Genomic DNA, 24,159 nt, shown 5'->3' with positions numbered 1-24,159 from the left:
TGCATTCCCGCCTACACCCACAGAGATAAAGACAGTGGATGATTACGCTATAGATAACTGAAAAAGTTCTGGACGGATTTTGAATAAAGCTTTAAGAAATTTCAGAAATATGATAAGGAACAAGTGATTGTTTTTTGGGGATGATCCAGGTAAGCGACTGGATTCAGGACTTTCGGAATCATGAAAACTTGTATTTAAACAACTCTTGTAAAGAAAAATAATCATCAAAAGTACACCATTGGTGTAAATTAAGCCAGAAAATAGTGTGTAATATACTTGGTTATAAAAGTAAATATGAAAAAATAATATCATTAAAAAACGTATGCAAATACCGTAATTTCAGGACCATAGGGCGCACCGGATTATAAAGTGCACTTACCATGAATTGATTAACGTGGATCCCGACTTAAACAATTTGAAAAACGTATTCGGGTCTTAGCATTTAGTGGTCAATTGTACGGAATATACAATGTGCAATCTACTCATAAAAGTTTCAATCAATCAATCAATGCTGATGAGCGGGTCTAGTCAGGTTTCTTTTTATACAAAAGGCACACCGGATTATAGGGCGCATTAAAGGGGTCACATCATTTTTTTTTTCTAAATTGAAAACACTTCCTTGTGGTCTACATAACATGTAATGGTGGTTCTTTGGTCAAATTGTTGCATAGATGATGTTTTACAGATCATATTCAAGCCGCTTTCTGACAGTCGCTTCCAGATGCGTCATTTTGTGGGCGGTCTTATTTACATGGCTCACCTTCGGCAACGTCTTCTCTCCGTCACCTTTGTTGTAGCGGTGTAGCGTGCAAGGATGGGGTTTTCCCGTAGCCTATAACCAAGAGGTTAGCCAGTAGGCACTGGTCAGTCGAATGGTGGTAGCCTGGATGGAGGCTAAGCTATCCACCCCCGGGGTCATATTTGCCAACCTTGAGACCTCCGATTTCGGGAGGTGGGGGGTGGGGGTGGGGGGGCGTGGTCGGGGGGCTCATTTGCAATTGTTTTGTTGTGGTTTATACGACAAATTATCTCAAACCACAACAAAACAATTGCAAATGAGCCGTCGGCCCCCGGACAGAGCGACTCCAAAACCAACAAAGGCTGCAACTGTCGAAAGAAACCTGATTGCCCTCTCAACGGGGGGTGCTTACAAACATCAGTTGTCTACCAATCTAAGGTAACACGCAAGGACATTAACACATCCGACACATATGTAGGATTAACCGAGGGAGAGTTCAAAACCAGATGGAACAATCACAAGGCTTCTTTCAGGAACCAAAACCTGCGGAATACCACAGAACTCAGCAAACACATTTGGGACCTCAAAGACAATAATGTTGAATATTCAATAACATGGCAAATTCTTGCATCCAGCACACCTTACAATAGTGGTAATAAAAGATGCAACCTATGCTTGAAAGAGAAACTGTTTATTATTTACCGTCCAGACCTGTCATCCCTCAACAAGCGCAGCGAAATTGTAACAGCATGTCGCCACAGACGGAAACACCTCCTAGGTAACACATGAGCCAATCACCACGCCCCTACGCCAGCCTGTACCCACCCACTCTGTGCCCTATATAAACCATGGTATGTGAATGCTCCCATTAAAATCTCCTGATGATTGAGGGAACCCCCCCTCATGAAACAGGCCTGTAGAGATGAAATAGTCTTGTGATTTTTTTTCCCACACATACATATATATATATATACATATATATACTGTATATATATATATATATATATATATATATATATATATATATATATATATATATATATACTGTGTATATATATATATATATATATATATATATATATATATATATATAGCTAGAATTCACTGAAAGTAAAGTATTTTCTTATTTTCTTATATATATATATATATATATATATATATATATATATATATATATATATATATATATATATATATATATATATCAAGAGGGACAGAGACAGCGCACAGTGCATGTGGATCACATGTTACCATGGCGAGAAAACATGGAGAGACTGCCAGTTATCTAGTCTCCACCAGTTGCAGAAAATGTGCCATCAGTACAACTGGACAATGCTGTTTCAGTTCCATCATCAGGACCATCAGTGAGTCAGACACAAACTAGTCTCATCATTGAACCAGATTCAAGGGCTGCTGAGTTGCCATCATCAGAACCCAGATCACCCACAACAAAAACCCCACCAGTGATCCGCAGGTACCCAGAAAGGTTTCGAGTACCACCAAAAAAACGGAATCTCCGAAGACGGTATAAAAATCTGTGTTAACGATGTACAAATACTGTTTGTATAATAAGCATGTTATTGTTTACAAATGAGGGTTAAGAGTTCAGTACTAAAAAAAAAAGAATGTGGCTTAAGTACAGTTTTTTAATTGAGCTGCTGCATTTTTTGGTTGGGTTGTTTATTTCTTTTGAGTAACTTCTACATTTATGAAAGGGGAGGAATGTAATGGAGTGATCTATGTTTGTCTGTTGCCATCTCCTGGTGAATGTTGGCTATAGCGTACTGGGGTTACTTTATGGTTGGCCAAGGATTTACGTGGTGTTGCGCAAGTGTGTGAGTCTGTTCTGAAGTCTACAGTAAAGAGACGTACAGTACTTCATCCCCTCGCCTGTTTATTGCCTCCAACTCAATATATTACAACAACATTGCCCCCCTCCAGCTCCATGCGGACCTGGAGGGTCCGCATGGAGCTGGAGGGGGCGTGGCCTCCAGGTCCGCCTGAATTTGTCCCGGGAGGTTTTCGGGAGAGGCGCTGAATTTCGGGAGTCTCTCGGAAAATCCGGGAGGGTTGGCAAGTATGCCCGGGGTATCCCATGCTGTTTAGCCTGAGGCCTGAGGCACACAGTTACCGGGGAATGCCACAAGGAGGCACAGCAAAGGTCTTGGTGATGGAGAGGCTATTTACTGGCGAGGAAAGGCATTCTGCTTTTCCATCGTTTGGTTCTTGATCAGCTAGCCAGCGGCAGTTCCTGGAAGCGAGGGGCAGCAAGCAGCAGGCATGCAACTATACTATCTGAGGATGGCTGCACTTGACGCATCACATCACCCGGCATACCCGCTAGCCCCCACCATAATAATACTTGTATGTTGAAGCACATCAATCGGTGCGGCTTCATAGCTTACCAAAGTCATACAAAAACATTTTGATAGATTTTTGAGTGCCGTGTGTAATGTTCTATATTTTCAATGGAACATATAAAATGTTAGTGTTGTTTACTTGGGTCATATTGCAGTCTACACGTATCTCTTGTGTGTGACTGCCATCATATTGCAGTCTACACGTATCTCTTATGTGTGACTGCCATCTACTTGTCACATTTATCATTTCACCATGTACCAAATAAAATAGCTTTGAGGTCGGTAAGCACAACCAAAATGATTCCGTACATTAGGCGCACCAGGTTATAAGGCGCACTGTCGAGTTTTGAGGAAAACAAATGATTTTAAGTGCGCCTTATAGTCCGGAAAATACGGTAAGTGTTGTCTACTAAAATGAATAAAGTTCCATTTTAATTTAACACAATTTAAAACTTTAAACAAAAAGTTAAATTAATTTGTATTATTATAAGTTTGACCATCATTAATGACCTGTGTCGTTAATGTTCATCTGGCTCTTGTATATTTCTTCAGCATGAGGAATATTGGGGATGGACATTTTGCAGGGCATACATAATTTATTAGCAGTTAAGGAGCACCAGGATGAAAAAGTCCTCAGGGAGTTAAGGGTGTATAAAAAAAAAATGTAATTCATATTTTTTATATTTTGATTTTATTAATTTATTTGCTCAAATCTCTCAATCAACTTCAGTCCTGAATAAAAATAAAACTGTCATGTTTTTCTATTTTATTATTTTTAACCCATTAAATGCCCTTTTTAACTAAACATGTCAGTTTTTCTATTTTGAAAAAACGGCATAAAAAGAGTTATTGTCCATAGAGTACACTAACTGTTGGCAGGGGCGTCAAATTCATTTTCACTGTGGGCCACATCGTAGATATGGAAGTCCTCGCAGGGCCGCTTCATGATTATTATTTTGCAGTTGCCCTTTAATTTGATTATGTTGATTGTTTACCCGAACGGGACAAGCGATAGGAAATGGATGGATGGATGGATTGTTTACCAACAAACTGATATCTTTGAAACTTACTTTGAAATCGGAGGTCAACGTGATTTTTAGCCTTGTAGAATTTAATTTGAAATTATTTTTTGTTTCTTTTTCTGAAATAAGTGTTGGATAGCTCATTGCATCAAATAATATAGGATTAAGAAATACATTTGTCTACAAATGTACATTTTTTTGTCAAAACTGAAATATATTTATCAATAAAGATTACGTTTTTCTTTGACACACATTTTTTTACAGGCCATCGTGGACCACATAAAGTCATGGGGAGGGTCAGATGTGATCCTAGAGCTTTGAGTTTGACCCCTGTGGTTTGGGATGAAGATCAGTCCCTAGTATACATTAAATTTGAAGAAAAAATTAATAAATAATTAAAATGCTTCTTTTTTTGCTGTGTCAACTTCCAAACATACTAGTTATAATGATCTAACACAAGAAAAAAAAAGTGTTTGATTCATAATTGCATTAATATTTAGGCCTAATCTTCATATTCATATTATTCATATTCATCCCCAGTACCTCAGCCCTTTCACATGTACTGTATGGATGATAACTCATTTTAAGCCATTTTTTTAAATAAAAAAACTGACGTAATTAAATCAAATGCGCATTTAAAGGGTTAAAATAAATAGGACATTTGACAAAAAAACACACAAAAAAAACATTTTTTATTTATTTAATTTTATTTCTTATTATTAATCAATCCAACAAAATAATACACAATAATACCATAATAATACAATTCCAATTCCAAACCCGGCCCAGCAACATTCAGAATAGCAATCAACAGAGCAATTGAGAGGACACACAATCATGACACAAAACAATCCAAAAGTAGTCAAACAAAAATGAATAACATCAACAACAGTATTAATATTAATAAGAATTCCAACATAGCAGTGATTAAAAATCCCTCATTGACATTATCATCACAGCCATTTATTAAAAAAAAAAAAACATTAAAAAAAATAAATAATAACAATAGTGGCGTACACTTGCATCGCATCTCATAAGCTTGACAACACAATGTGTCCAATATTTTTAACAAAGATAACATAAGTCATATTTTAGGTTAATTTAAAAAAAAAACTGTTTTTGATGTTTTTAATTAGGACTGAAGTTGATTAAGAAATTTGAAAATACAAAGTCCTGACACTATTTAAGTGGGCTAAAATTATTTCGCTTTCGTTAATACATTTAAAATTGAACATGAAAAAAATAACTTGGTTCCACCAAAAATAGAGCAGAAATCTCTCTGTAAGGACAATAAAGTCCCCAATATACTAAGGGGTTAATCACTCATTTAACAAAAAAATAGTAGTTTAATCACAACTATTATTTACATTTTATTTTAGCACAGCTGATCTCATGGCTTGTTTTGTTTACATCCACCCTCGCAGACACGTGGCCAGAGGGGAGGGAAGAGGGACGGGGAGGAGGGAGCGGCGGGGGTGCAGCATGGATTAGTCAGGCGACAATTTATTTCTTTATTTGTATTTTTAGGTTTCCACCACAAACGGGAGAGTGACCGAGGGAGAGCCTCCTGAGAACATTTGCACTTGTTACTCCTTTCCTGCAAGCCTCCACGCCTCAGCCAGGATGTCCGGCTCGCACACACCAGAGGACGGCCTCTATGGTGAGTGATGTCTTTTGATTATTATTCACTGACCCTGCGTGCACATTTTGTGTGCTTCAAAGTCCTTTCTAGCTGTAAAGTAAGCAGGCAGAAGATGCAAGACCCCATCATTGAGCCTACACAACCAAATCACATGTCCACACTTATTTGTGTTATTGTTTCACTTTGTCACTGACACTGTCATTGTGTAAACGACTTGCCTGACTCACCTGCGTGTATCTCTGTAAGCCAATTAGGCCGCGGAGATTTCCTGACGCTTATAGCTTGCTCGCACATGAGGAGTTGCGGGCGAGCGTCCAAAACCAGGAGGCCGCCAGCCAATTATTAGCCCGCGAGGGGGCCGGGGGGAACCTGTTGTTGTGGGTTTTTAAGCCCCTGTTGTGTAAGGGTGATGGCGCACCACCACCAACACAACAAAAACAGCATTGCACCATGGGAACTGATTCAATGCTGCAGAAGAATGGCGGCGGATGGATCAGCAAAGTGGTTATGTCATAAATCTTCTCTGTGGTGACCCAAAAAAAACAAAAAAAAAACTAGGGCAATGGCACAGATTTCCCTCCTTCCACGCCTCTCCCATGCTCAGTCATGTCTCACCCCCTCCTCCACCACGCACAACGTTATATATAAGAGTGTTTATAAAGTGGGAGATTAAATACATCAGATGGGGATGCACAAACAAGAGGAGGATGTGAGAGGGTGAATGGCTAATCTCTAACAGAAATAAGATCTTACATAAGCATGCATGCTGTCAGCCCCACTTACTGTTTATCTGTGCACAAGCATGCACACCGCTTGCATGTGTGTGTGTGCGCATGTGTGTGCAGTATGTGTGTGTGTGTGTGTGTGTGTGTGTGTAAACCTTTGGCGGCCCTTGAACTCAATGAACCTTTTGTGTCCATTCATTCATTCATTCATTCATTCATTCATTCATTCATGCATGCATGCAGTGAGCCTGAATTCATTGATAGTTCTCAACCCAGCGTGTACCCTACTGCATAATACTGCAAGTATAAAGTTGCGGAATCATAAAAATACAAATAAATTGGATATACAACGTTGCACACTGCAAAAAGTCAGTGTTCAAAAACAAGAAAAAAAAAGAAGCAAAAATTAGGGGTATTTTATTTGAACTAAGCAAAATTATCTGCCAATAGAACAAGAATATTTGGCTTGTCAAGACTTTCCAAAACAAGTAAAATTAGCTAACCTCAATTAATCCAAATATACCTTAAAATAAGTATATTCTCACTAAGTTTCGGACTATAAGTCGTTTTTTTTCATAGTTTGGCCGGGGGTGCGACTTATACTCAGGAGCGACTTATGTGTGAAATTATTAACACATTACCGTAAAATATCAAATAATAATATTTAGCTCATTCACGTAAGAGACTAGACGTATAAGATTTCATGGGATTTAGCGATTAGGAGTGACAGATTGTTTGGTAAACGTATAGCATGTTCTATATGTTATAGTTATTTGAATGACTCTTACCATAATATGTTACGTTAACATACCAGTTGGTTATTTATGCCTCATATAACGTACACTTATTCAGCCTGTTGTTCACTATTCTTTATTTATTTTAAATTGCCTTTCAAATGTCTATTCTTGGTGTTGGCTTTTATCAAATACATTTCCCCCAAAAAATGCAACTTATACTCCAGTGCGACTTATATATGTTTTTTCCCTTCTTTATTATGCATTTTCGGCCGGTGCGACTTATACTCCGGAGCGACTTATAGTCCGAAAAATACGGTTTGTATGTTCTATTGTTTGTACATACAAATTCACATATACTCACATACATACTGTACATACATACATACATACATACATAGGTACCTACGCTCCCACATACATACACAAATACAGTACATATTTACATACTTGAAGTTCGTACATCCACACGCACATTCAATATACAAACATACACATACACATTCTGTACATATACACTCACTGTACAAACACATATACACATACTGTACATATACATTCACTGTACAAACACATATACACATTCTGTACATATACATTCACTGTACAAACACATATACACATTCTGTACATATACACTCACTGTACAAACACATATACACATTCTGTACATATACAAGTACATATGCATACATACACTCATGCACATAATCACGTTTCATCAAACATATATTAACGTTGTTGCCCTAGGGTAAACTGGGTATAACACATGGCACACTGACAAAGCTTAACCTATTGTTTCTATAACAAACTACAAGGTTAATGTAGGTTGCTTCTCTTTCTCCCCCTTAATTTTTCTGCATGCTTTCGTATCTCAAGTTATCATTACGTATATGTATTGTTGCATTTGAACAACTGTATTGTTGATTATAAAGGTAAAGTATTGGTATTGTTCATTATCAATAGCGCTATTTCTATTGGTATTTGTATTGATCCATTTGTAGTGTAATAATGCTCATTGTCATTTCTGTATTATTTTTTATTTTCGCTAACTGCTTATTTGCTATTACTTTTACCATCATATTTGTACATGTTGTATTTGCTGATGTTGCTCTATTGTTGTTGTTGTTGTTGTTTGCTTTTGTTGTTTTTGTCTCTCTGTCTAATCCCCCTCTTGTCCCCACAATTTCCCCCTCTGTCTTCTTTTTTTTTCTCTTTTTATCCCCTCCTGCTCTGGCCCGGCTGCACCAAATGATAATATAAATACATTTAATAAAGTCAAATACAAATAAGGCAACAAGAGAAGTTTCCTACACTTCTCATTTGTAAAGTAAATCTGAACAGCAGATATGGGCATCTACATCAACTATATGATTTGCCTGAGAAGCTGGACAGGACAAAAAAATAAATAAATAAATAAAAGAAAAAAAAAAGAAAAAAAGAAAAATAAAAACCAGCGAAGTCCATTTGGCTGTTATCTGCTTTAATTATGAGACACAATTGTGTCAAAGTCAGGATTTTTTTTTTTCATGCTTGAAATAAGAAATTATTACTTTAAAAAAGTAGTTTTATACTCGTGAGTGTTGATGACACAGCTTTGCATCAGTCGATATTCTAGTTTCAAGCATGTTTTACTCAATATAGGTCATCAAATCTCAGCTACAAGCTGTAATATCTTACAGAGATAATTTAGGACCAAAACTCTTAAAACAAGTAAAACACTCTAACATAAAATCTGCTTAGTGAGAAGAATGATCTTATCAGACAGAAACCCTTAGAGATATTTAATCTTACTTAGATTTCAGTTTTTGTAGTGTAATATTGAGAATAAAGCAGCATATTTAATGGGGACATTTCCCGAGTAAATATTACAATGAAGCTGTAATATTACCTAATACGGTTAGCGGGGGGTCTCAAAAGTACAGGCAGGGTGCAGGTAAGAGTTTTATAATCCAATAACACGGCGGAAATCTAAGAACAGAGCGTCGCGGGGAAGCGTACGTAGCTCAAGGCAAAACCAGGCGTTGCAAAAACTAACAAGAACATATGTAGTAGCGTGATGCTAGCATGATAACTGGCAGTAGCAATGACTGAACTACATAACTGTCGCCGGTGGCAAACATTAAACCCATGCAGGATGAGTGGCGAGACGGGCATATAAAAAGGCGTAATTAGTGTGGGCAGCCGCTGGGGACACTAATCAATAACAAGAATCTGATGTGTGCACCTAGCAACAAGAAAAGGTAAACAAAGAGGGAAGGAGCATTGAGAACAGACCAGAACACTAATCAGGTCATGACAGGGTACCTTTCACATTTTAACTCAATACGTAAGCGGTAATCAACTTTACCAATTATTGGTATTTTTGTATGTGTTCATGTTAGTGTTGTCCCGATACCAATATTTTGGTACCGGTACCAAAGTGTATTGCAATGCTTTTGGGTACTTTTTGATACTTTTCTAAATAAAGGGGACCACAGAAAATTGCATTATTGGCTTTATTTTAACAAAAATCTTATGGTTTATTATACATATGTTTCTTATTGCAAGTTAACCTTAAATAAAATAGTGAACATACGAGACAACTTGTCTTTTATTAGTAAGTAAACAAACAAAGGCTCCTAATTTGTCTGCTGACGTATGCAGTAACATATTGTGTCATTTATCATTCTATTATTTTGTCAACATTATAAAGGACAAGAGGTAGAAAATGATTAATTAATCTACTTGTTCATTTACTGTTAATATCTGGTTATTTTCTCTTTTAACATGTTCTATCTACACTTCTGTTCAAATGTAATAATCACTTATTCTTCTGTTGTTTGGATGCTTTACATTAGTTTTGGATGATATCATCCAAAACTAATGTAAAGCATGTATACCACACATTTAGGTATCAATCGTTACAGGATCATACATTGGTCATATCCAAAGTCCTCATGTGTCCTGGGACATATTTCCTGAGTTTATAAACATAATATAAATAGACAAGAAAAAGACAATATAACATATATCCATAAACGTGGACACATGTGAAAAAGTGCAATATATTTATCTGTACAATAATCTATTTATTTATTTATATATAGTTATTTATATTTATTTATTTTATATACATATATGTATATATTATTTATATATGTTTATTTATTTATATATGCACCTTATTGTTTTTTTATCCTGCACTACCATGAGTTTATGTAACGAAATTTCATTCTTATCTGTGCTGTAAAGTTCAAATTTGAATGACAATAAAAAGGAAGTCTAAGTCTAAGTCTAAGTCTAAGTCTAAATATAAAAAAAAACGAAATAAGATTTTGTGATGCTAAAAAATATCAATGTAATCATAGTAGTATCGACGAGATACGCTCCTGTACTTGGTATCATTACAGTGGGTGTTAGGTGTAGATCCATCAATGGCGTTTGTTTACATTTTGACGCCGGTGAGCTACGGTGTGTCGTGAAGCATGTTTAGCCTTTCCTCATCCTGCAGGGATGATACTTGTAAGAAACTTACTTTATTTGTCGCCATGGAGGCGAGGATTAGTGATTTAGAAGTGCAAACCCTGTTTCCATATGAGTTGGGAAATTGTGTTAGATGTAAATATAAACGGAATACAATGATTTACAAATCCTTTTCAACCCATATTCAATTGAATGCACTACAAAGACAAGATATTTGATGTTCAAACTGATAAACTTTTTTTTTTTTGTGCAAATAATAATTAACTTAGAATTTCATGGCTGCAACACGTGCCAAAGTAGTTGGGAAAGGGCATGTTCACCACTGTGTTACATGGCCTTTCCTTTTAACAACACTCAGTAAACGTTTGGGAACTGAGAAGACACATTTTTTAAGCTTCTCAGGTGGAATTCTTTCCCATTCTTGCTTGATGTACGGCCTCAGTTCAGTCCGGGGTCTCCGTTGTGGTATTTTAGGCTTCAAAATGCGCCACACATTTTTTAATGTGTGGCTCCATTAAACAATTTTAATGGAGCATTACAAATACCAATAGAAATAGCGCTATTGATAATGAACAATACCCATAATTTACCTCTATTATCAACAATACAGTTGTTTAAATGCAACAATACATATACGTAATGATACCTAGAGATACAAAAGAATGCAGAAAAATGGAGGGGAAGAAAGAGAAGCAACCTACATTAACCTTGTAGATTGTTATAGTCACAATAGGTTAAGCTTTGTCAGTGTGCCATGTGTTATACCCAGTTTACCCTAGGGCAACAACGTTAATGTATGTTTGATGAAACGTGATTATGTGCATGAGTGTATGTATGCATATGTACTTGTATATGTACAGAATGTGTATATGTGTTTGTACAGTGAATGTATATGTACAGTATGTGTATATGTGTTTGTACAGTGAATGTATATGTACAGTATGTGTATATGTATGTTTGTACAGTGAATGTATATGTACAGTACGGCGTGGCGCAGTGGAAGAGTGGCCGTGCGCAACCCGAGGGTCCCTGGTTCAATCCCCACCTAGTACCAACCTCGTCATGTCCGTTGTGTCCTGAGCAAGACACTTCACCCTTGCTCCTGATGGGTGCTGGTTAGCGCCTTGCATGGCAGCTCCCTCCATCAGTGTGTGAATGTGTGTGTGAATGGGTAAATGTGGAAGTAGTGTCAAAGCGCTTTGAGTACCTTGAAGGTAGAAAAGCGCTATACAAATACAACCCATTTATCATTATTACAGTATGTGTACCGTATTTTTCGGAGTATAAGTCGCACCGGAGTATAAGTTGCACCTGCCGAAAATGCATAATAAAGAAGGTAAAAAACATATATAAGTCGCACTGGAGCCCGGCCAAACTATGAAAAAAGCTGCGACTTATAGTCCGAAAAATACGGTATATGTATGTTTGTGTGAATGTGCGTGTGGATGTACGAACTTCGAGTATGTACGTATGTACTGTATTTGTGTATGTATGTGGGAACGTATGTACCTATATATGTATGTATGTATGTATGTATGAATAACGGTGTGTATGTGAGTATATGTGTATTTGTATGTACAATATATTTGACTCCCAGTGTGTGTGGGAGCCAGAGTACGGCCCCAGCCACCCAGACAGCCCAACCCACAAACAGCAGGTGTGGCGCCCAGGAACCAGGGACCACCGGCCCCACGCAGCCAGGCCGGCCAGCGACAGGAACCCCAGAGAACAATCCATTTGTAATATGAAAACTTTACTTAAATATCATAACACGATAAAAGTGTCACTACATTCATTTCATTTTTGCATATTTATCCTCTTGAAACAGTGGAAGAGTGAGTGGAGGAGCTTTGTTCAAATGTGTGTTTTTGTAATGTGCTTTTAAAAATAGTCTAATTTTCCCTGTCGAGGCTCCTGGGTGGAACTGGAGGAGCTGATCGCAGCCGTTAGCCGCAGGGAGAGTCTATCAGGGCCGCAGGATAGCATCTCCTCCGCCCTGCAGGGGGAGCTAGAGAGGATCCTCCTGGAAGCGCAGCTGGAATGTGAGAGGAATCGAGACAGGTGAGGGTTTTGTTTTTCACTTATGATTTTTTTTTCTCATTTCTAACAACACGTCGTTCCCATTGGCTGTACCGCTGATAGTTTGAACAGAAATGGGAGCGCGAGAGTCTGCTTAAAGGAATTCAAAAGTGTCTATTCCCTGTCTGCAGTCCCCCGCAGGTCGTGACCCCGCAGACGGCCGGTTCCCCCAGACCCCCCAGTGACCCCGACAGTGACTGTATCACCATACAGGTACACGGCTGGTGAAAATAATGATCTAGGAGTGGTTCATAATGGTTAAAGAAAAAATATGTTTGTGTTATGACGTATAAATATTTCCTTTTTTTGAAATCTGATGTGATCGTGATACAAAACAGGAGGAGGGTGACAGGAGAGACACTGATTGGGTGTGGGACTGGTCCAGCAGGCCCGAAAATATGCCACCAAAGTAAGAAAAACAACTGTAAAATCAATTATCATAAATGCATTTTTAGTATATATATATACTGTATATATATATATATATATATACATATATATATATATATCGAAATATATATATATATATATATATACTGTATGTATATATATATATATATATAGTAAAACGTTTGGACTAGGGTTGTACGGTATACCGGTATTAGTATAATACCGCGATACTAATGAATAGTATTCGGTACTATACCGCCTCTGAAAAGTACCGGTCCGTAAATGTGTAAGTAGATTAATAATGTATTTTATACCACTTGTCCTAAATGATTTTGACAAAATAATAGAACGATAAATGACACAATATGTTACTGCATATGTCAGCAGACTAAATTAGGAGCCTTTGTTTGCTTACTTACTAATAAAAGACAAGTTGTCTTGTATGTTCACTATTTTATTTAAGGACAAACTTGCAATAAGAAACATATGTTTAATGCACCATAAGATTTTTTTGTTAAAATAAAGCAGTAACACTAGTATGGGGAACATATTCTAAGTAACAAAGACTTAATTTAGAGTTATTTGGTTACGGTTAGGGTTAGAATTAGGGTTAGGGTTAGGGTTGGGGTTGGGGTTAGGGTTAGTAATGGTGAATATTTACTGGTTGTTTAATAAGGCCATGCAGAATAAGGCATTAATAAGTACTTAATAATGACTAATTAAGAGCCAATATGTTACTTTTTTGCATGTCAATAAGCAACTATTTAATGGTGAATATGTTCCCCATACTAAAGCAGTGTTACCAATAAAGCCAATAATGCAATTTTTTGTGGTCCCCTTTATTTAGAAAAGTATCGAAATAATTTTGGTGCCGCTACCAGTACCAAAATATTGGTATTGGGACAACACTAGTTTGGACACACCTTCTCATTATTTTCACGACTATTTACATTGTAGATTGTCACTGAAGGCATCAAAACTATGAATGAACACACGTGGAGTTATGTACTTTACAAAAAAAGGTGAAATAACCAGTGTTGGGTTAGTTACTGAAAACCAGTAACTAGTTACAATTACTAGTTACTTTATTTCAAAGTAACTCAGTTACTAACTCAGTTACTTACACCAAAAAGTAATGCGTTACTGTGAAAAGTAACTATTTAGTTACTTCTTTTTTTCTTCTTTTTTTTTTAAAGCTCCCATTAATGCCTTTTTTGCCTTCATTTCAGTACTGTTATTGCACTGGAGAATAATACAATCTGTTGATCAACTTGACATACATTTTTATTTTCCTTTTAACATAATTAATGAAAAACAGTGCAACATAAAAAGGGGGGGGGGGTTGTAACAAATAATATTTCTATTAAATAGGCTTTACTTTGCATTTTAATTAACGTGGGATTATTTTTTGTATTTAGAAATAATAGTACCAACTTTTTTTTCTTTTTTTTTTCTTCTCCAACATTTGTGGCACTGGCGTGGCGCCCCCTGATGGACGGCGCCCTTGGCATTTGCCTATACGGCCTATGCCACGGGCCGGCCCTGATAAAAAGGCATTCCTCCTTTCTTTAAACTTGGACCAATGACCATGAATAAAAAACAAGTTAAAGTGCAACATAAGAAGGCACATCATCTTCCTTGAAACATAAAGCCTGACATCTGGAGTGATGCTGCTGTCTTCCACACTTGGAGCCATGGATTGTAGAATCCTTGTTTTCAGTGGCAGGATCATTGACACAGATGGTGAAGTTTCAGTGCTCAGTAGAGATGGAACACTTTTGAGGGGTTTAAGCACCTGGAGGACCTCACCTGCCACTCTCACATCATCATCAGACAGGGTGACATTTGTAAGTGGAGTTCCACCTCGTTGGGACATCATGTATGAGCAGGCAGCTTTAGCATTTCTTGCTTTGTCTTAAGCACATGAGCAGCTGTTGTGCTTGGGTGGAAGTAAGAAACCTTCCTGATCCTCCCAAAGAGGCGCTCCATCCTATTGACTGAGATTCCCTTCTGTGATGCCAAATTCACTACATGTGCAAAGCACCTATCTGTGGTCCCAGTCCTGCCTCATTCTCTGTCATTATTTGATTTTTGGCATTATCACGTGTGACTGGGATATCTTTATCTTCCAGTCCTCCACTGCTTGTGTCAGTACCTGCGCAAGGTGACTCTCGTAGAGGGGGCGTGTCTTCTCATCTCCCAGTCTGCTGTGATGAAGTGAGCGCTTATAGTTCCGCTGGACGTCCACCCGTCTGTCATGAGCGCAACAGATGATGCTCGGGATAGTTCATCCACAACTTTTTTCTTCTCCTGCTCATAAAGATCTGGCACAATCTTATTGCTGAAGTGAGTGCGCGACGGGATGTCGTAACGTGGTTCAAGCACGTTCAGCATGTGTTTAAAACCCTCGTTTTGCACAACCGAGTCTGCACTTATAAACACACCGATTCAATGGCGGGGGCGTTCAAGCTCCTCCGTTACTCCGCTCGCCATGACCACGCTGTGTGGACTGAACGTGCCAACAACTTTTTTTTTTGTTTCATATATCATATATCAGTTGTGTGCCTCATCCCCTCCCCACACCCACACACACACACACATAGACCGCGCCTCTTTTCTTCTCTCCGGCTTGTGACAGAGGAAGATTCAGAAGAACGACACCGCAGCGCTTCTGTTTCTAGCCGATACTACATCAAAAGTAACGTAAAATAACGCAGTAACGCATCATGTAGTAACGGTAACTAAATTACTGAATAAAAAAAAAAAACGCCTTAGATTACTAGTTACCGCCTAAACTAACGGCGTTACAGTAACGCGTTACTTTGTAACGCGTTAGTCCCAACACTGGAAATAACTGAAAACATGTTTTATATTCTAGTTTCTTCAAAATAGCCACCCTTTGCTCTGGTTACTGTTTTGCACACTCTTGGCATTCTCTCAATGAGCTTCAAGACATAGTCACCTGAAAGGGGTTTCACATCACAGGTGTCATAGTTTTGATGCCTTCAGTGACATTCTACAATGTAAATAGTCATGAAAATAGAGAAAACACATTGAAATGAGAATGCGTGTCCAAACTTTTGGCCTGTACTGTATATTATAAAATGTTATAATATTTATTTTATTAGGCATATTGTTGTTTATTGATTGATTCATCCACACTTTGTTACTAATGGATTTTCCTTTTGTTTTATTTTATACTGTTATTTATAATTTGCACCCACAGGCGATACTATCATGATGATACAGCGATTCATCAATAATGTGTACAATGGAAAACATAAATATTTGATGGTGTATGTCAATCTTTGCCAGACTCTTAGGAAACTATTGTTGATTCGAAAGGTTTGAAGTGCAACTTAAATGTTACAATATTAGAAAACAAAATTCAAAAAATAACATGTTTTTTGTTCTTTAAATATCAATGTTGTGGTAATTATGTATTGCAATATATTTTACCATATTGTTCTGTTTAATGTAATGCGTCTCCAATGTTGTAGATTTTTTTTAATTTCATTAATTTCCCCCCAAAATCACACCTGTGTTGTTTTCCAGAACAATACGTAACTATTTCGTAACGCCCTTACTTCGTAGTGAATCATTTCTGCCTCCGGTGGTTCAAAGTGGTATCACACGACAAGTTAGCTTATGTTCGCCTGAAGTCATGTTCCCTCTTTTGCCCGTGTAGAGAGTTCGTGTTTCAGCACCCGAAGCAGCCGAGCTCTCTCAGCGTCCGAAAGACGGAAGTGATGAAGAGGGGGATCTTTTCATCGGACGTGCTCCTCATCCTCGTTCCTTCGCTGCTGGCTTCCCATCTCCTCACGCTCGGCATCGGGTACGACAACGACACACACATTCATACGTTTGCTAGTTTAATAGCGAATGTGTTGTTGACGGATAGACATACAGATTTACAAAACCCAAAACCAGTGAAGTTGGCACGTTGTGTAATTGGTAAATAAAAACAGAATACAATGATTTGCAAATCCTTTTCAACAAATATTCAATTGAATGCACTGCAAAGACAAGATATTTAATGTTAGAACTGAGAAACGTATTTTGGGGGGGAAAATAATCATTAACTTAGAATTTAATGGCAGCAACACATTGCAAAAAAGTTGGCACAGAGGCATTTTTACCACTGTGTTACATGGTCTTTCCTTTTAACAACACTCAGTAAATGTTTGGGAACTGAGGAGACACATTTTTGAAGCTTTTCAGGTGGAATTATTTCCCATTCTTGCTTGATGTACAGCTTAAGTTGTTCAACAGTCCGGGGTCTCCGTTGTAGTATTTTAGGCTTCAAAATGCGGCACACATTTTTTGATGGAAGACAGGTCTGGACGACAGGCAGGCCAGTCTAGTACCCGCATTCTTATATTATGAAGCCACACTCTTGTAACATGTGGCTTGGCATTGTCTTGCTGAAAAAAGCAGGGGCGTCCGTGATAACTTTGCTTGGATGGCAACATATGTTGCTCCAAAACCTGTATGTACCTTTCAGCATTAATGGTGCCTTCACAGATGTGTAAGTTACCCATGCCTTGGGCACTAATACAGCCCCATACCATCACAGATGCTGGCTTTTGAACGTTGCGCCTATAACAATTCGGATGGTTCTGTTCCTCTGTGGTCTGGAGGACACGACGTCCACAGTTTCCAAAAACAATTTGAAATGTGGACTCATCAGACCACAGAACACTTTTCCACTTTGCATCAGTCCATGTTAGATGAGCTCGGGCCCAGAGAAGCCGGCAGCGTTTCTGGGTGTTGTTGATAAATGGCTTCCGCTTTACATAGTAGGGTTTTACCTTGCACTTACAGATGTAGTGACAAACTGTAGTTACTGACAGTGGTTTTCTGAAGTGTTCCTTAGCTCATGTGGTGATATCCTTTACACATTGATGTCGCTTTTTGATGCAGTACCGCCTGAGGATCGAAGGTCCGTAATATCATCGCTTACATGCAGTGATTTCTCCAGATTCTCTGAATCTTTTGAGGATATTGCAGACCGTAGATGGTGAAATCCCTAAATTCTTTGCAATAGCTCGTTGAGAAATGTTCTTGAACTGTTCGACAATTTGCTCACGCATTTGTTCACAAAGTGGTGACCCTCGCCCCATCCTGGTTTGTGAATAACTGAGCATTTCATGGAAGCTGCTTTTATACCCAATCATGGCACCCACCTGTTCCCAATTAGCCTGCTCACCAGTGGGATGTTCCAAATAAGTGTTTGATGTGTGCCAGCCTTTTTAAAACATGTTGCAGGCATCAAATTCCAAATGAGCTAATATTTGCAAAAAATAACGACGTTTCCAGTTCGAACGTCAAGTATCTTGTCTTAGCAGTCTATTAAATTGAATATAGGTTGAAAAGGATTTTCAAATCATTGTATTCCGTTTTTATTTACGATTTACACAACGTGCCAACTTCACAGGTTTTGGGGCTTGTACATTAATAAACATTAGAGCAGTGGTTCTCAAACGTTTTTTTTTAACAAAGTACCACCCTATAAAACACTTGGCTCTCCAAGTACCGCAGAGAGAGGTTGAGCTATGTGAGAATTTTCAAGTCAATCCGATTTACGGGCTTTCGTAACAGCGCCACCATTTGCTGTATTTGCAAGAAAAATAATCGCACAAGAAACACAATTGTTACGCATGTTCACCATTTTGTGTGCAAAGTTTGCTTGCACAAACAAATACATAAACATGTCATCGCTATCCAAAGAAAAACATTCCTTTCTTATTTTTATGGACCGCAATGTCCCTTTGGGACAGAGGACCCTACTGTAATTGTAAGGTTTTATTATTATTATTCCGCCGCCTCTTTGAGCTGTAATTTGACCCCCTTAACATGCTTCAAAACTCACCATATTTGACACACACATCAGGACTGGCAATAATTGCCATCTAATAAAAAAAACAAAAAAAAATCAAAATTGTGCTCTAGCGCCCCCTAGGAAAAAAACACAGACAAAACTGCTTGTAACTTCCGGTAGAAATGTCGTAGAGACATGAAACCTCTATGTAGGTCTGACGTAGACCTAGATTTCATACATTGACATCCTTCAGCAAAAATCAACAGGAAGTTGGCAATTCCCCCTTCAAAACAAAAGTTTAGTAAAAACAGTCACTTTTGCCTCTTTGAGCTGTAATTTGACCCCCTTAACATGCTTCAAAACTCACCAAACTAGACACACACATCAGGACTGGGAAAAATTGCGATCTAATAATAAACCCAACCCCAAAACTCAAAATTGCGCTCTAGTGCCCTCTAGGAAGAAAACACAGACACAACTGCTCCTAGGAAGACAACTCAGACAAAACTGCCTGTAACTTCCAGTACGAATGTCATAGAGACATGAAACAAAAACATCTATGTAGGTCTCACTTAGACCTACATTTCATTCATTGACAACCGCCAGCAAAAATCAACAGGAAGTTTTCAATTCCCCCTTCAAAACAAAAGTTTTGAAAAAACCGGTCACCTTTTTTCAAACATTACCTCCTCTGAGCGCGTTTGTCGTGTCGGCTTCAAACTAGCACAGGAGAGAGATTGAACCCTTCTGATTAAAAGTTGACCAAAGACTTTTAATTACTGCTGCAGTTTGGATTTTATGTGCCGTCAAAGTCGGTCCCGTCCATCGCTGCTTGCAGCTTTAATTGTTATTGTTTTTATAAAATGTTAAAAAATACTTGTCTTCCTTTTTGGGACAAGTAAAACATAATTGTGGATACACGCCTTTCATAAAATAATTATATTATGCTAGAAATGTATGCAAAAATATTGTACACATTGGGGAAAAAAATGATATCTGATGTAGTGACACAAGTAGGGCTTCCCTTGCGGTAAACCGACTCACTGTCACCCCTTGAGGTACAAAGTGGTATATCCTTTTCCTAACAGTGGACCTTAGTTTTAGAGGAGGGGTGTCAAACTCATTTTAGATCGGGGGCCACATAGAGGAAAAATCTACTCCCAAGTGGGCCGGACTGGTAAAATCACAGCACGATAACTTAAAAATAAAGACAACTTCAGATTGTTTTCTTTGTTAAAAATAGAACAAGCACATTCTGAAATTGTACAAATCATAATGCTGTTGGCTTTTTCTACACTTACATGTTGCAGTTAACAGCATTCCATCTTTATTTGTAGTTATTTATATTTTCTGAATAAATTATGTGAAAATGTTCACCAGTCAACTCATTGGTGTTCATTTTCAATCTATCAAGATAAAAAAATATATATCAAAATCAAATTACAGTATGTTATTTGTGTCGTTTGATACTGTACTAACATCTTGTGGTTTATTTTGTACATATGTAGCATCATCTACAAATATACAAATAATTGCTATTGCGACATCCAGTGGACACATTTAGAACAGCAGTTTATTTCATTAAAACTTTTCAGGTGAATTTTTATACTCATCTCGCGGGCCAGAAAAAACCTGTTCGCTGGCCTGATCCTCGGGCCGTACGTTTGACACCCCTGTTTTAGAGCCTTATCATATAAGACATGTTTTCATTGAAGACTACATTGAAGTTATGGCCACTTTAAATGATGTGGCTGACTACATCAAATACTACACTGAATGATGTAGCGGGCCAAATAAGTGGCGACCCTAAGTTTGACCTATGATATAAGAAATAAAGTGAACCTAATTAGACACCCTAAAATATTAACAGAAATATATTTTTATATAGTAGTTTTACATGCAGAAACTAATGTGTTATTTATCAAATACGTTAGACAGTCTTTTTTTTTTAACAGCACGACACGTCACACTGTCGTGACCCTGGAACCACTGTGCAACGAGTGGCAAATTGTTTTGTGCCACATGGTAGGTTAATTTGCATCCGCCATGCGGAATATTTGGCCGCACCATAACCGAGATGGTATAATTGTGACAAAAATGTTCTGCAATTATTGAACAATACAAACACTGGGGTAAAGCTGCAACACCAATGGTGAGGGGATGCAGAACTTCATCCGTTCTACTCGGATACAAGGGCTCAGCAACTTTTTTTTACATTCTGTTTTGTAGGAGAGAAGTTTGGCACGTATTTTATTAATAGTTGTTTTTTTTCTTTTCTCTTTTTTCCAGCATCTACATAGGAAAGCGTTTGGCTTCTTCCACAACTAGTACACTGTGACATTAGCTCGATGCTCACCTCCCTCCCCACCCCCCCCCCCGTGTCCCCTAATCGCTAACGTGTTGGCCAGTAAGGTCATGTCCTCTTCTTCATCACAACCATAGTACCTCGCCTGTTTGCTTTTGTGTGTGTGTGTTCTTGTATTTCTACCCTTCTTGAGACACCAACAAGGAAAAGTACCTTCCATGTGAGGACCGGTGAACAAGTTCCCAATATGGAAAACCATTGCATCTAACAGAGAATGTCTCATTTGCACCCCTGGTGGTGAAATCTATCAAAATTAGGATGGTCCCAAAAAGGATGGATTTTTCAAATTGACTGTGTGTCGGTTTTAAAAGTGCTCCCCCTCTGGTCAACGTATGAAATAACAAGTGTGTGCAAAAATTTGAAATGCTCCCTCTCTGGCCAACATATGAAATAACAAGTGTGCATACAAATTTGAAGTGCTCCACCTCTGGCCAACATATGAAATAACAAGTGTGTGTAAAAATTTGAAGTGCTCCCCCTCTGGCTAACATATGTAATAACAAGTGTGTGTAAGAAATTGAAATGCGTCCCCTTTAGCCAAAATAAATAAATAAAATAAAATAAATATATGTACATAGAGGCATTCTGTAATAACTTAAGTAAATAAAGATTAATAACCGATTACCCTATTTTTCGGACTATAAGTCGCAGTTTTTTTCATAGTTTCATAAGTTGCTCCAGTGCAACTTATATATGTTTTTTTCCTTCTTTATTATGCATTTTCGGCAGGTGCGACTTATACTCCGGTGCGACTTATACTCCGAAAAATACGGTACAAACAAAACATTCAACAAAAACATTTTTTTTTACTAAAAGCAGTCTTTTTCTCACAATGTGCCGATTTTTTTCTTATAAAATTGGGAACAATTTCTCATGTTCTCCCTGTTTCTGTAATATTGCAATATTTTCTCCTAAAATTATTACTTTTATGTAAAATTATTACTTTTATGTAAAATTATTACTTTTTAATGCAAAATGGTGACATTTGTCATATAAAATTCGGACTTGTATCACAATATTGCCATTTTTCCCGTTGTTCTTGTAAAATAGTGACATTTTTTGAGTAAAATTATGCTAACTAAAATTCCGGTTATTATAATATTGCCAACATTTTAAAGTTTTCTTATACAATTGTGATTTTTGTCGAATACAATTGTGACTCTTTTCATAAAACTGCCAAAATTGTAAGCTTTTCTTGTAAAATTGCGACTGTTATCGAGTAAAATTCCAACTTTTTTCATAACATTGCAAACATTTTCAGTTTTTCTTGTAAAATTTTGACATGCGTCGAGTAAAATTACAACTTTTATTATAACACTGCCAAAATTCTAAGTTTTTCTTGTGAAATTCCAACTTATTTTTCCACAACAGACTTTTTTATATTTGCATAGTATATACGTATTATTAATGTTGTAAATACAAATATTTATACAGTATATCTAGAAAGGGTGGTAGGCATTTTTCAGAGGTCTCAAGAAGGTAACAAATACAAGAATGGGTGCGTGTGTGTGTGTGTGTGTGTGTGTGTGTGTGTGTGTGTGTGTGCAAGCAGCAGCTAGTTGTGCATGTTGTACAGCCCTAAGGGGAGGGTAGGAGAGGTGGTGTATGAATGGACGCGAGCCAATGAGTCAGACTGAGGTCACTTTTGCCTCTAAAGAATAATCAGAGACATTGTCCACATGATACAACAAAAGGAGAATTTCCTCATCTAAAATAGAAGAACAACATCAGTCTTTGTCTGAAGCAAAGATAAAATATGTTAGCCCTTTGGACAACCTTGAATAAAAAGCTGTCATTTGTCACAAGTAATGGCCATTTGTAAAAAAAAAAAAACAGAAAAAAAAGTTATTTTTTCCTCTGCCATATATTTAAAGTAGAGTTGTTTTTTCTTTGTGAGAGTAGGAGTGCTTGTCCTTTTTGTGTCCCCTAATCCCATTAAATATTTAACCTCCCACTAAGACAATTTCAGTCCCATTAAACATCACTCCTCCAAAACTCAAAGTGCTTGTTGGCTCTTTTATTCTCCCCTCATACACGTCCATTTTTCTACAAAAAAGTATTGTAGCCCTAGGAATGATAGTCGTATTGTAAAGAAACAAAAAAACAACAACAAAAAAAAACATGCTGGTAAAAAATGAGAAACATTAGAAAAACAAGTTCAGTTAAAATGTGTTTTGTTTTGAGAAAAAAATTGCATTGCTATAAGAAAAGTGTGTGTTGTCATATAGCAAAGTGGGAAAATTAGAAGAAAAATTTTAAATCTAGTAATGTAAAAATATTTATTTTTATTTTTTATTTTTTCAAAGACATCTCACTATACCAGGGGTGTCAATTTCATTTTAGCTCAGGGGCCGCATGGACGAAAATCTGTTAAAATCTATTAAAATCATGGCATTAAAACTAAAAAAAAATAAAGCCAACTTCAGATTGTTTTCTTTGTCTTACTTTGGCCAAAAATAGAACAAACACATTCTGAAAATATTACAATAAAAATATAGAAAACAAAATACCGGCAGTGGTAAAGTTTAGATCCATGAAGGAAAGAAGAAAGTGAATGAATGTTTATAACTGAATAAATTTACATGTGCATAAAAATGTGTTTTCTTTTGTGTTTTTTTTTTTTTTTTTAAATGAATTAAGTAACGTTTATGACAAACTTTTTTCCAACACACAATATAGAATGTGAGATATAACAGGATAAGGCATACATGTATCATTTGTTTTCAAAACGGTTACAAAAAAGTGGCACCCCAAAAATGTACTGTGGGACCCCATTTTTATGACTTGTTGGGGTCCCTGGGACCCCATTTTGAAAAT

The 24,159-nt window shown here is 37.3% G+C and overlaps 1 protein-coding gene across 2 annotated transcripts; it reads left to right on the top strand.

Moving 5' to 3' along the window:
- Positions 1-5,589: 5,589 nt before the first annotated feature.
- LOC133574565 (BCL2/adenovirus E1B 19 kDa protein-interacting protein 3) lies at positions 5,590-23,343 on the top strand. Of its 2 annotated transcripts, none has more exons than XM_061926738.2 (6): positions 5,590-5,781; positions 12,598-12,748; positions 12,898-12,979; positions 13,105-13,175; positions 16,845-16,991; positions 21,267-23,343. In XM_061926738.2, exons 1-6 carry the CDS (start codon positions 5,745-5,747, stop codon positions 21,313-21,315), a joined length of 537 nt encoding a protein of 178 aa, XP_061782722.1. In that variant the 5' UTR covers positions 5,590-5,744; the 3' UTR covers positions 21,316-23,343. The 2 variants fall into 2 exon arrangements, with proteins under 2 accessions (XP_061782722.1, XP_061782721.1); XM_061926737.2 differs by lacking the exon at positions 5,590-5,781 and adding an exon at positions 5,804-7,540 and having other exon boundaries at positions 12,579-12,748.
- Positions 23,344-24,159: the final 816 nt, after the last annotated feature.

Source organism: Nerophis lumbriciformis, linkage group LG32, assembly GCF_033978685.3.
Source record: "Nerophis lumbriciformis linkage group LG32, RoL_Nlum_v2.1, whole genome shotgun sequence".
Taxonomy (NCBI): domain Eukaryota; kingdom Metazoa; phylum Chordata; class Actinopteri; order Syngnathiformes; family Syngnathidae; genus Nerophis; species Nerophis lumbriciformis.
The sequence above is the reverse complement of the archived record's forward strand: the minus strand, read 5'-3'. Positions and strand labels throughout refer to the sequence as shown.

What these genes read in the sequence shown, in the direction of transcription:
- LOC133574565 (XM_061926737.2), top strand. Translation starts at nt 7,313, where the DNA reads ATGCCTCATATAACGTACACTTATTCAGCCTGTTGTTCACTATTCTTT. An exon ending in TGTGAGAGGAATCGAGACAG is followed by an intron (nt 12,749 to 12,897) that starts GTGAGGGTTTTG and finishes CCCTGTCTGCAG; the next exon opens with TCCCCCGCAGGTCGTGACCC. An exon ending in GTGACTGTATCACCATACAG is followed by an intron (nt 12,980 to 13,104) that starts GTACACGGCTGG and finishes GATACAAAACAG; the next exon opens with GAGGAGGGTGACAGGAGAGA.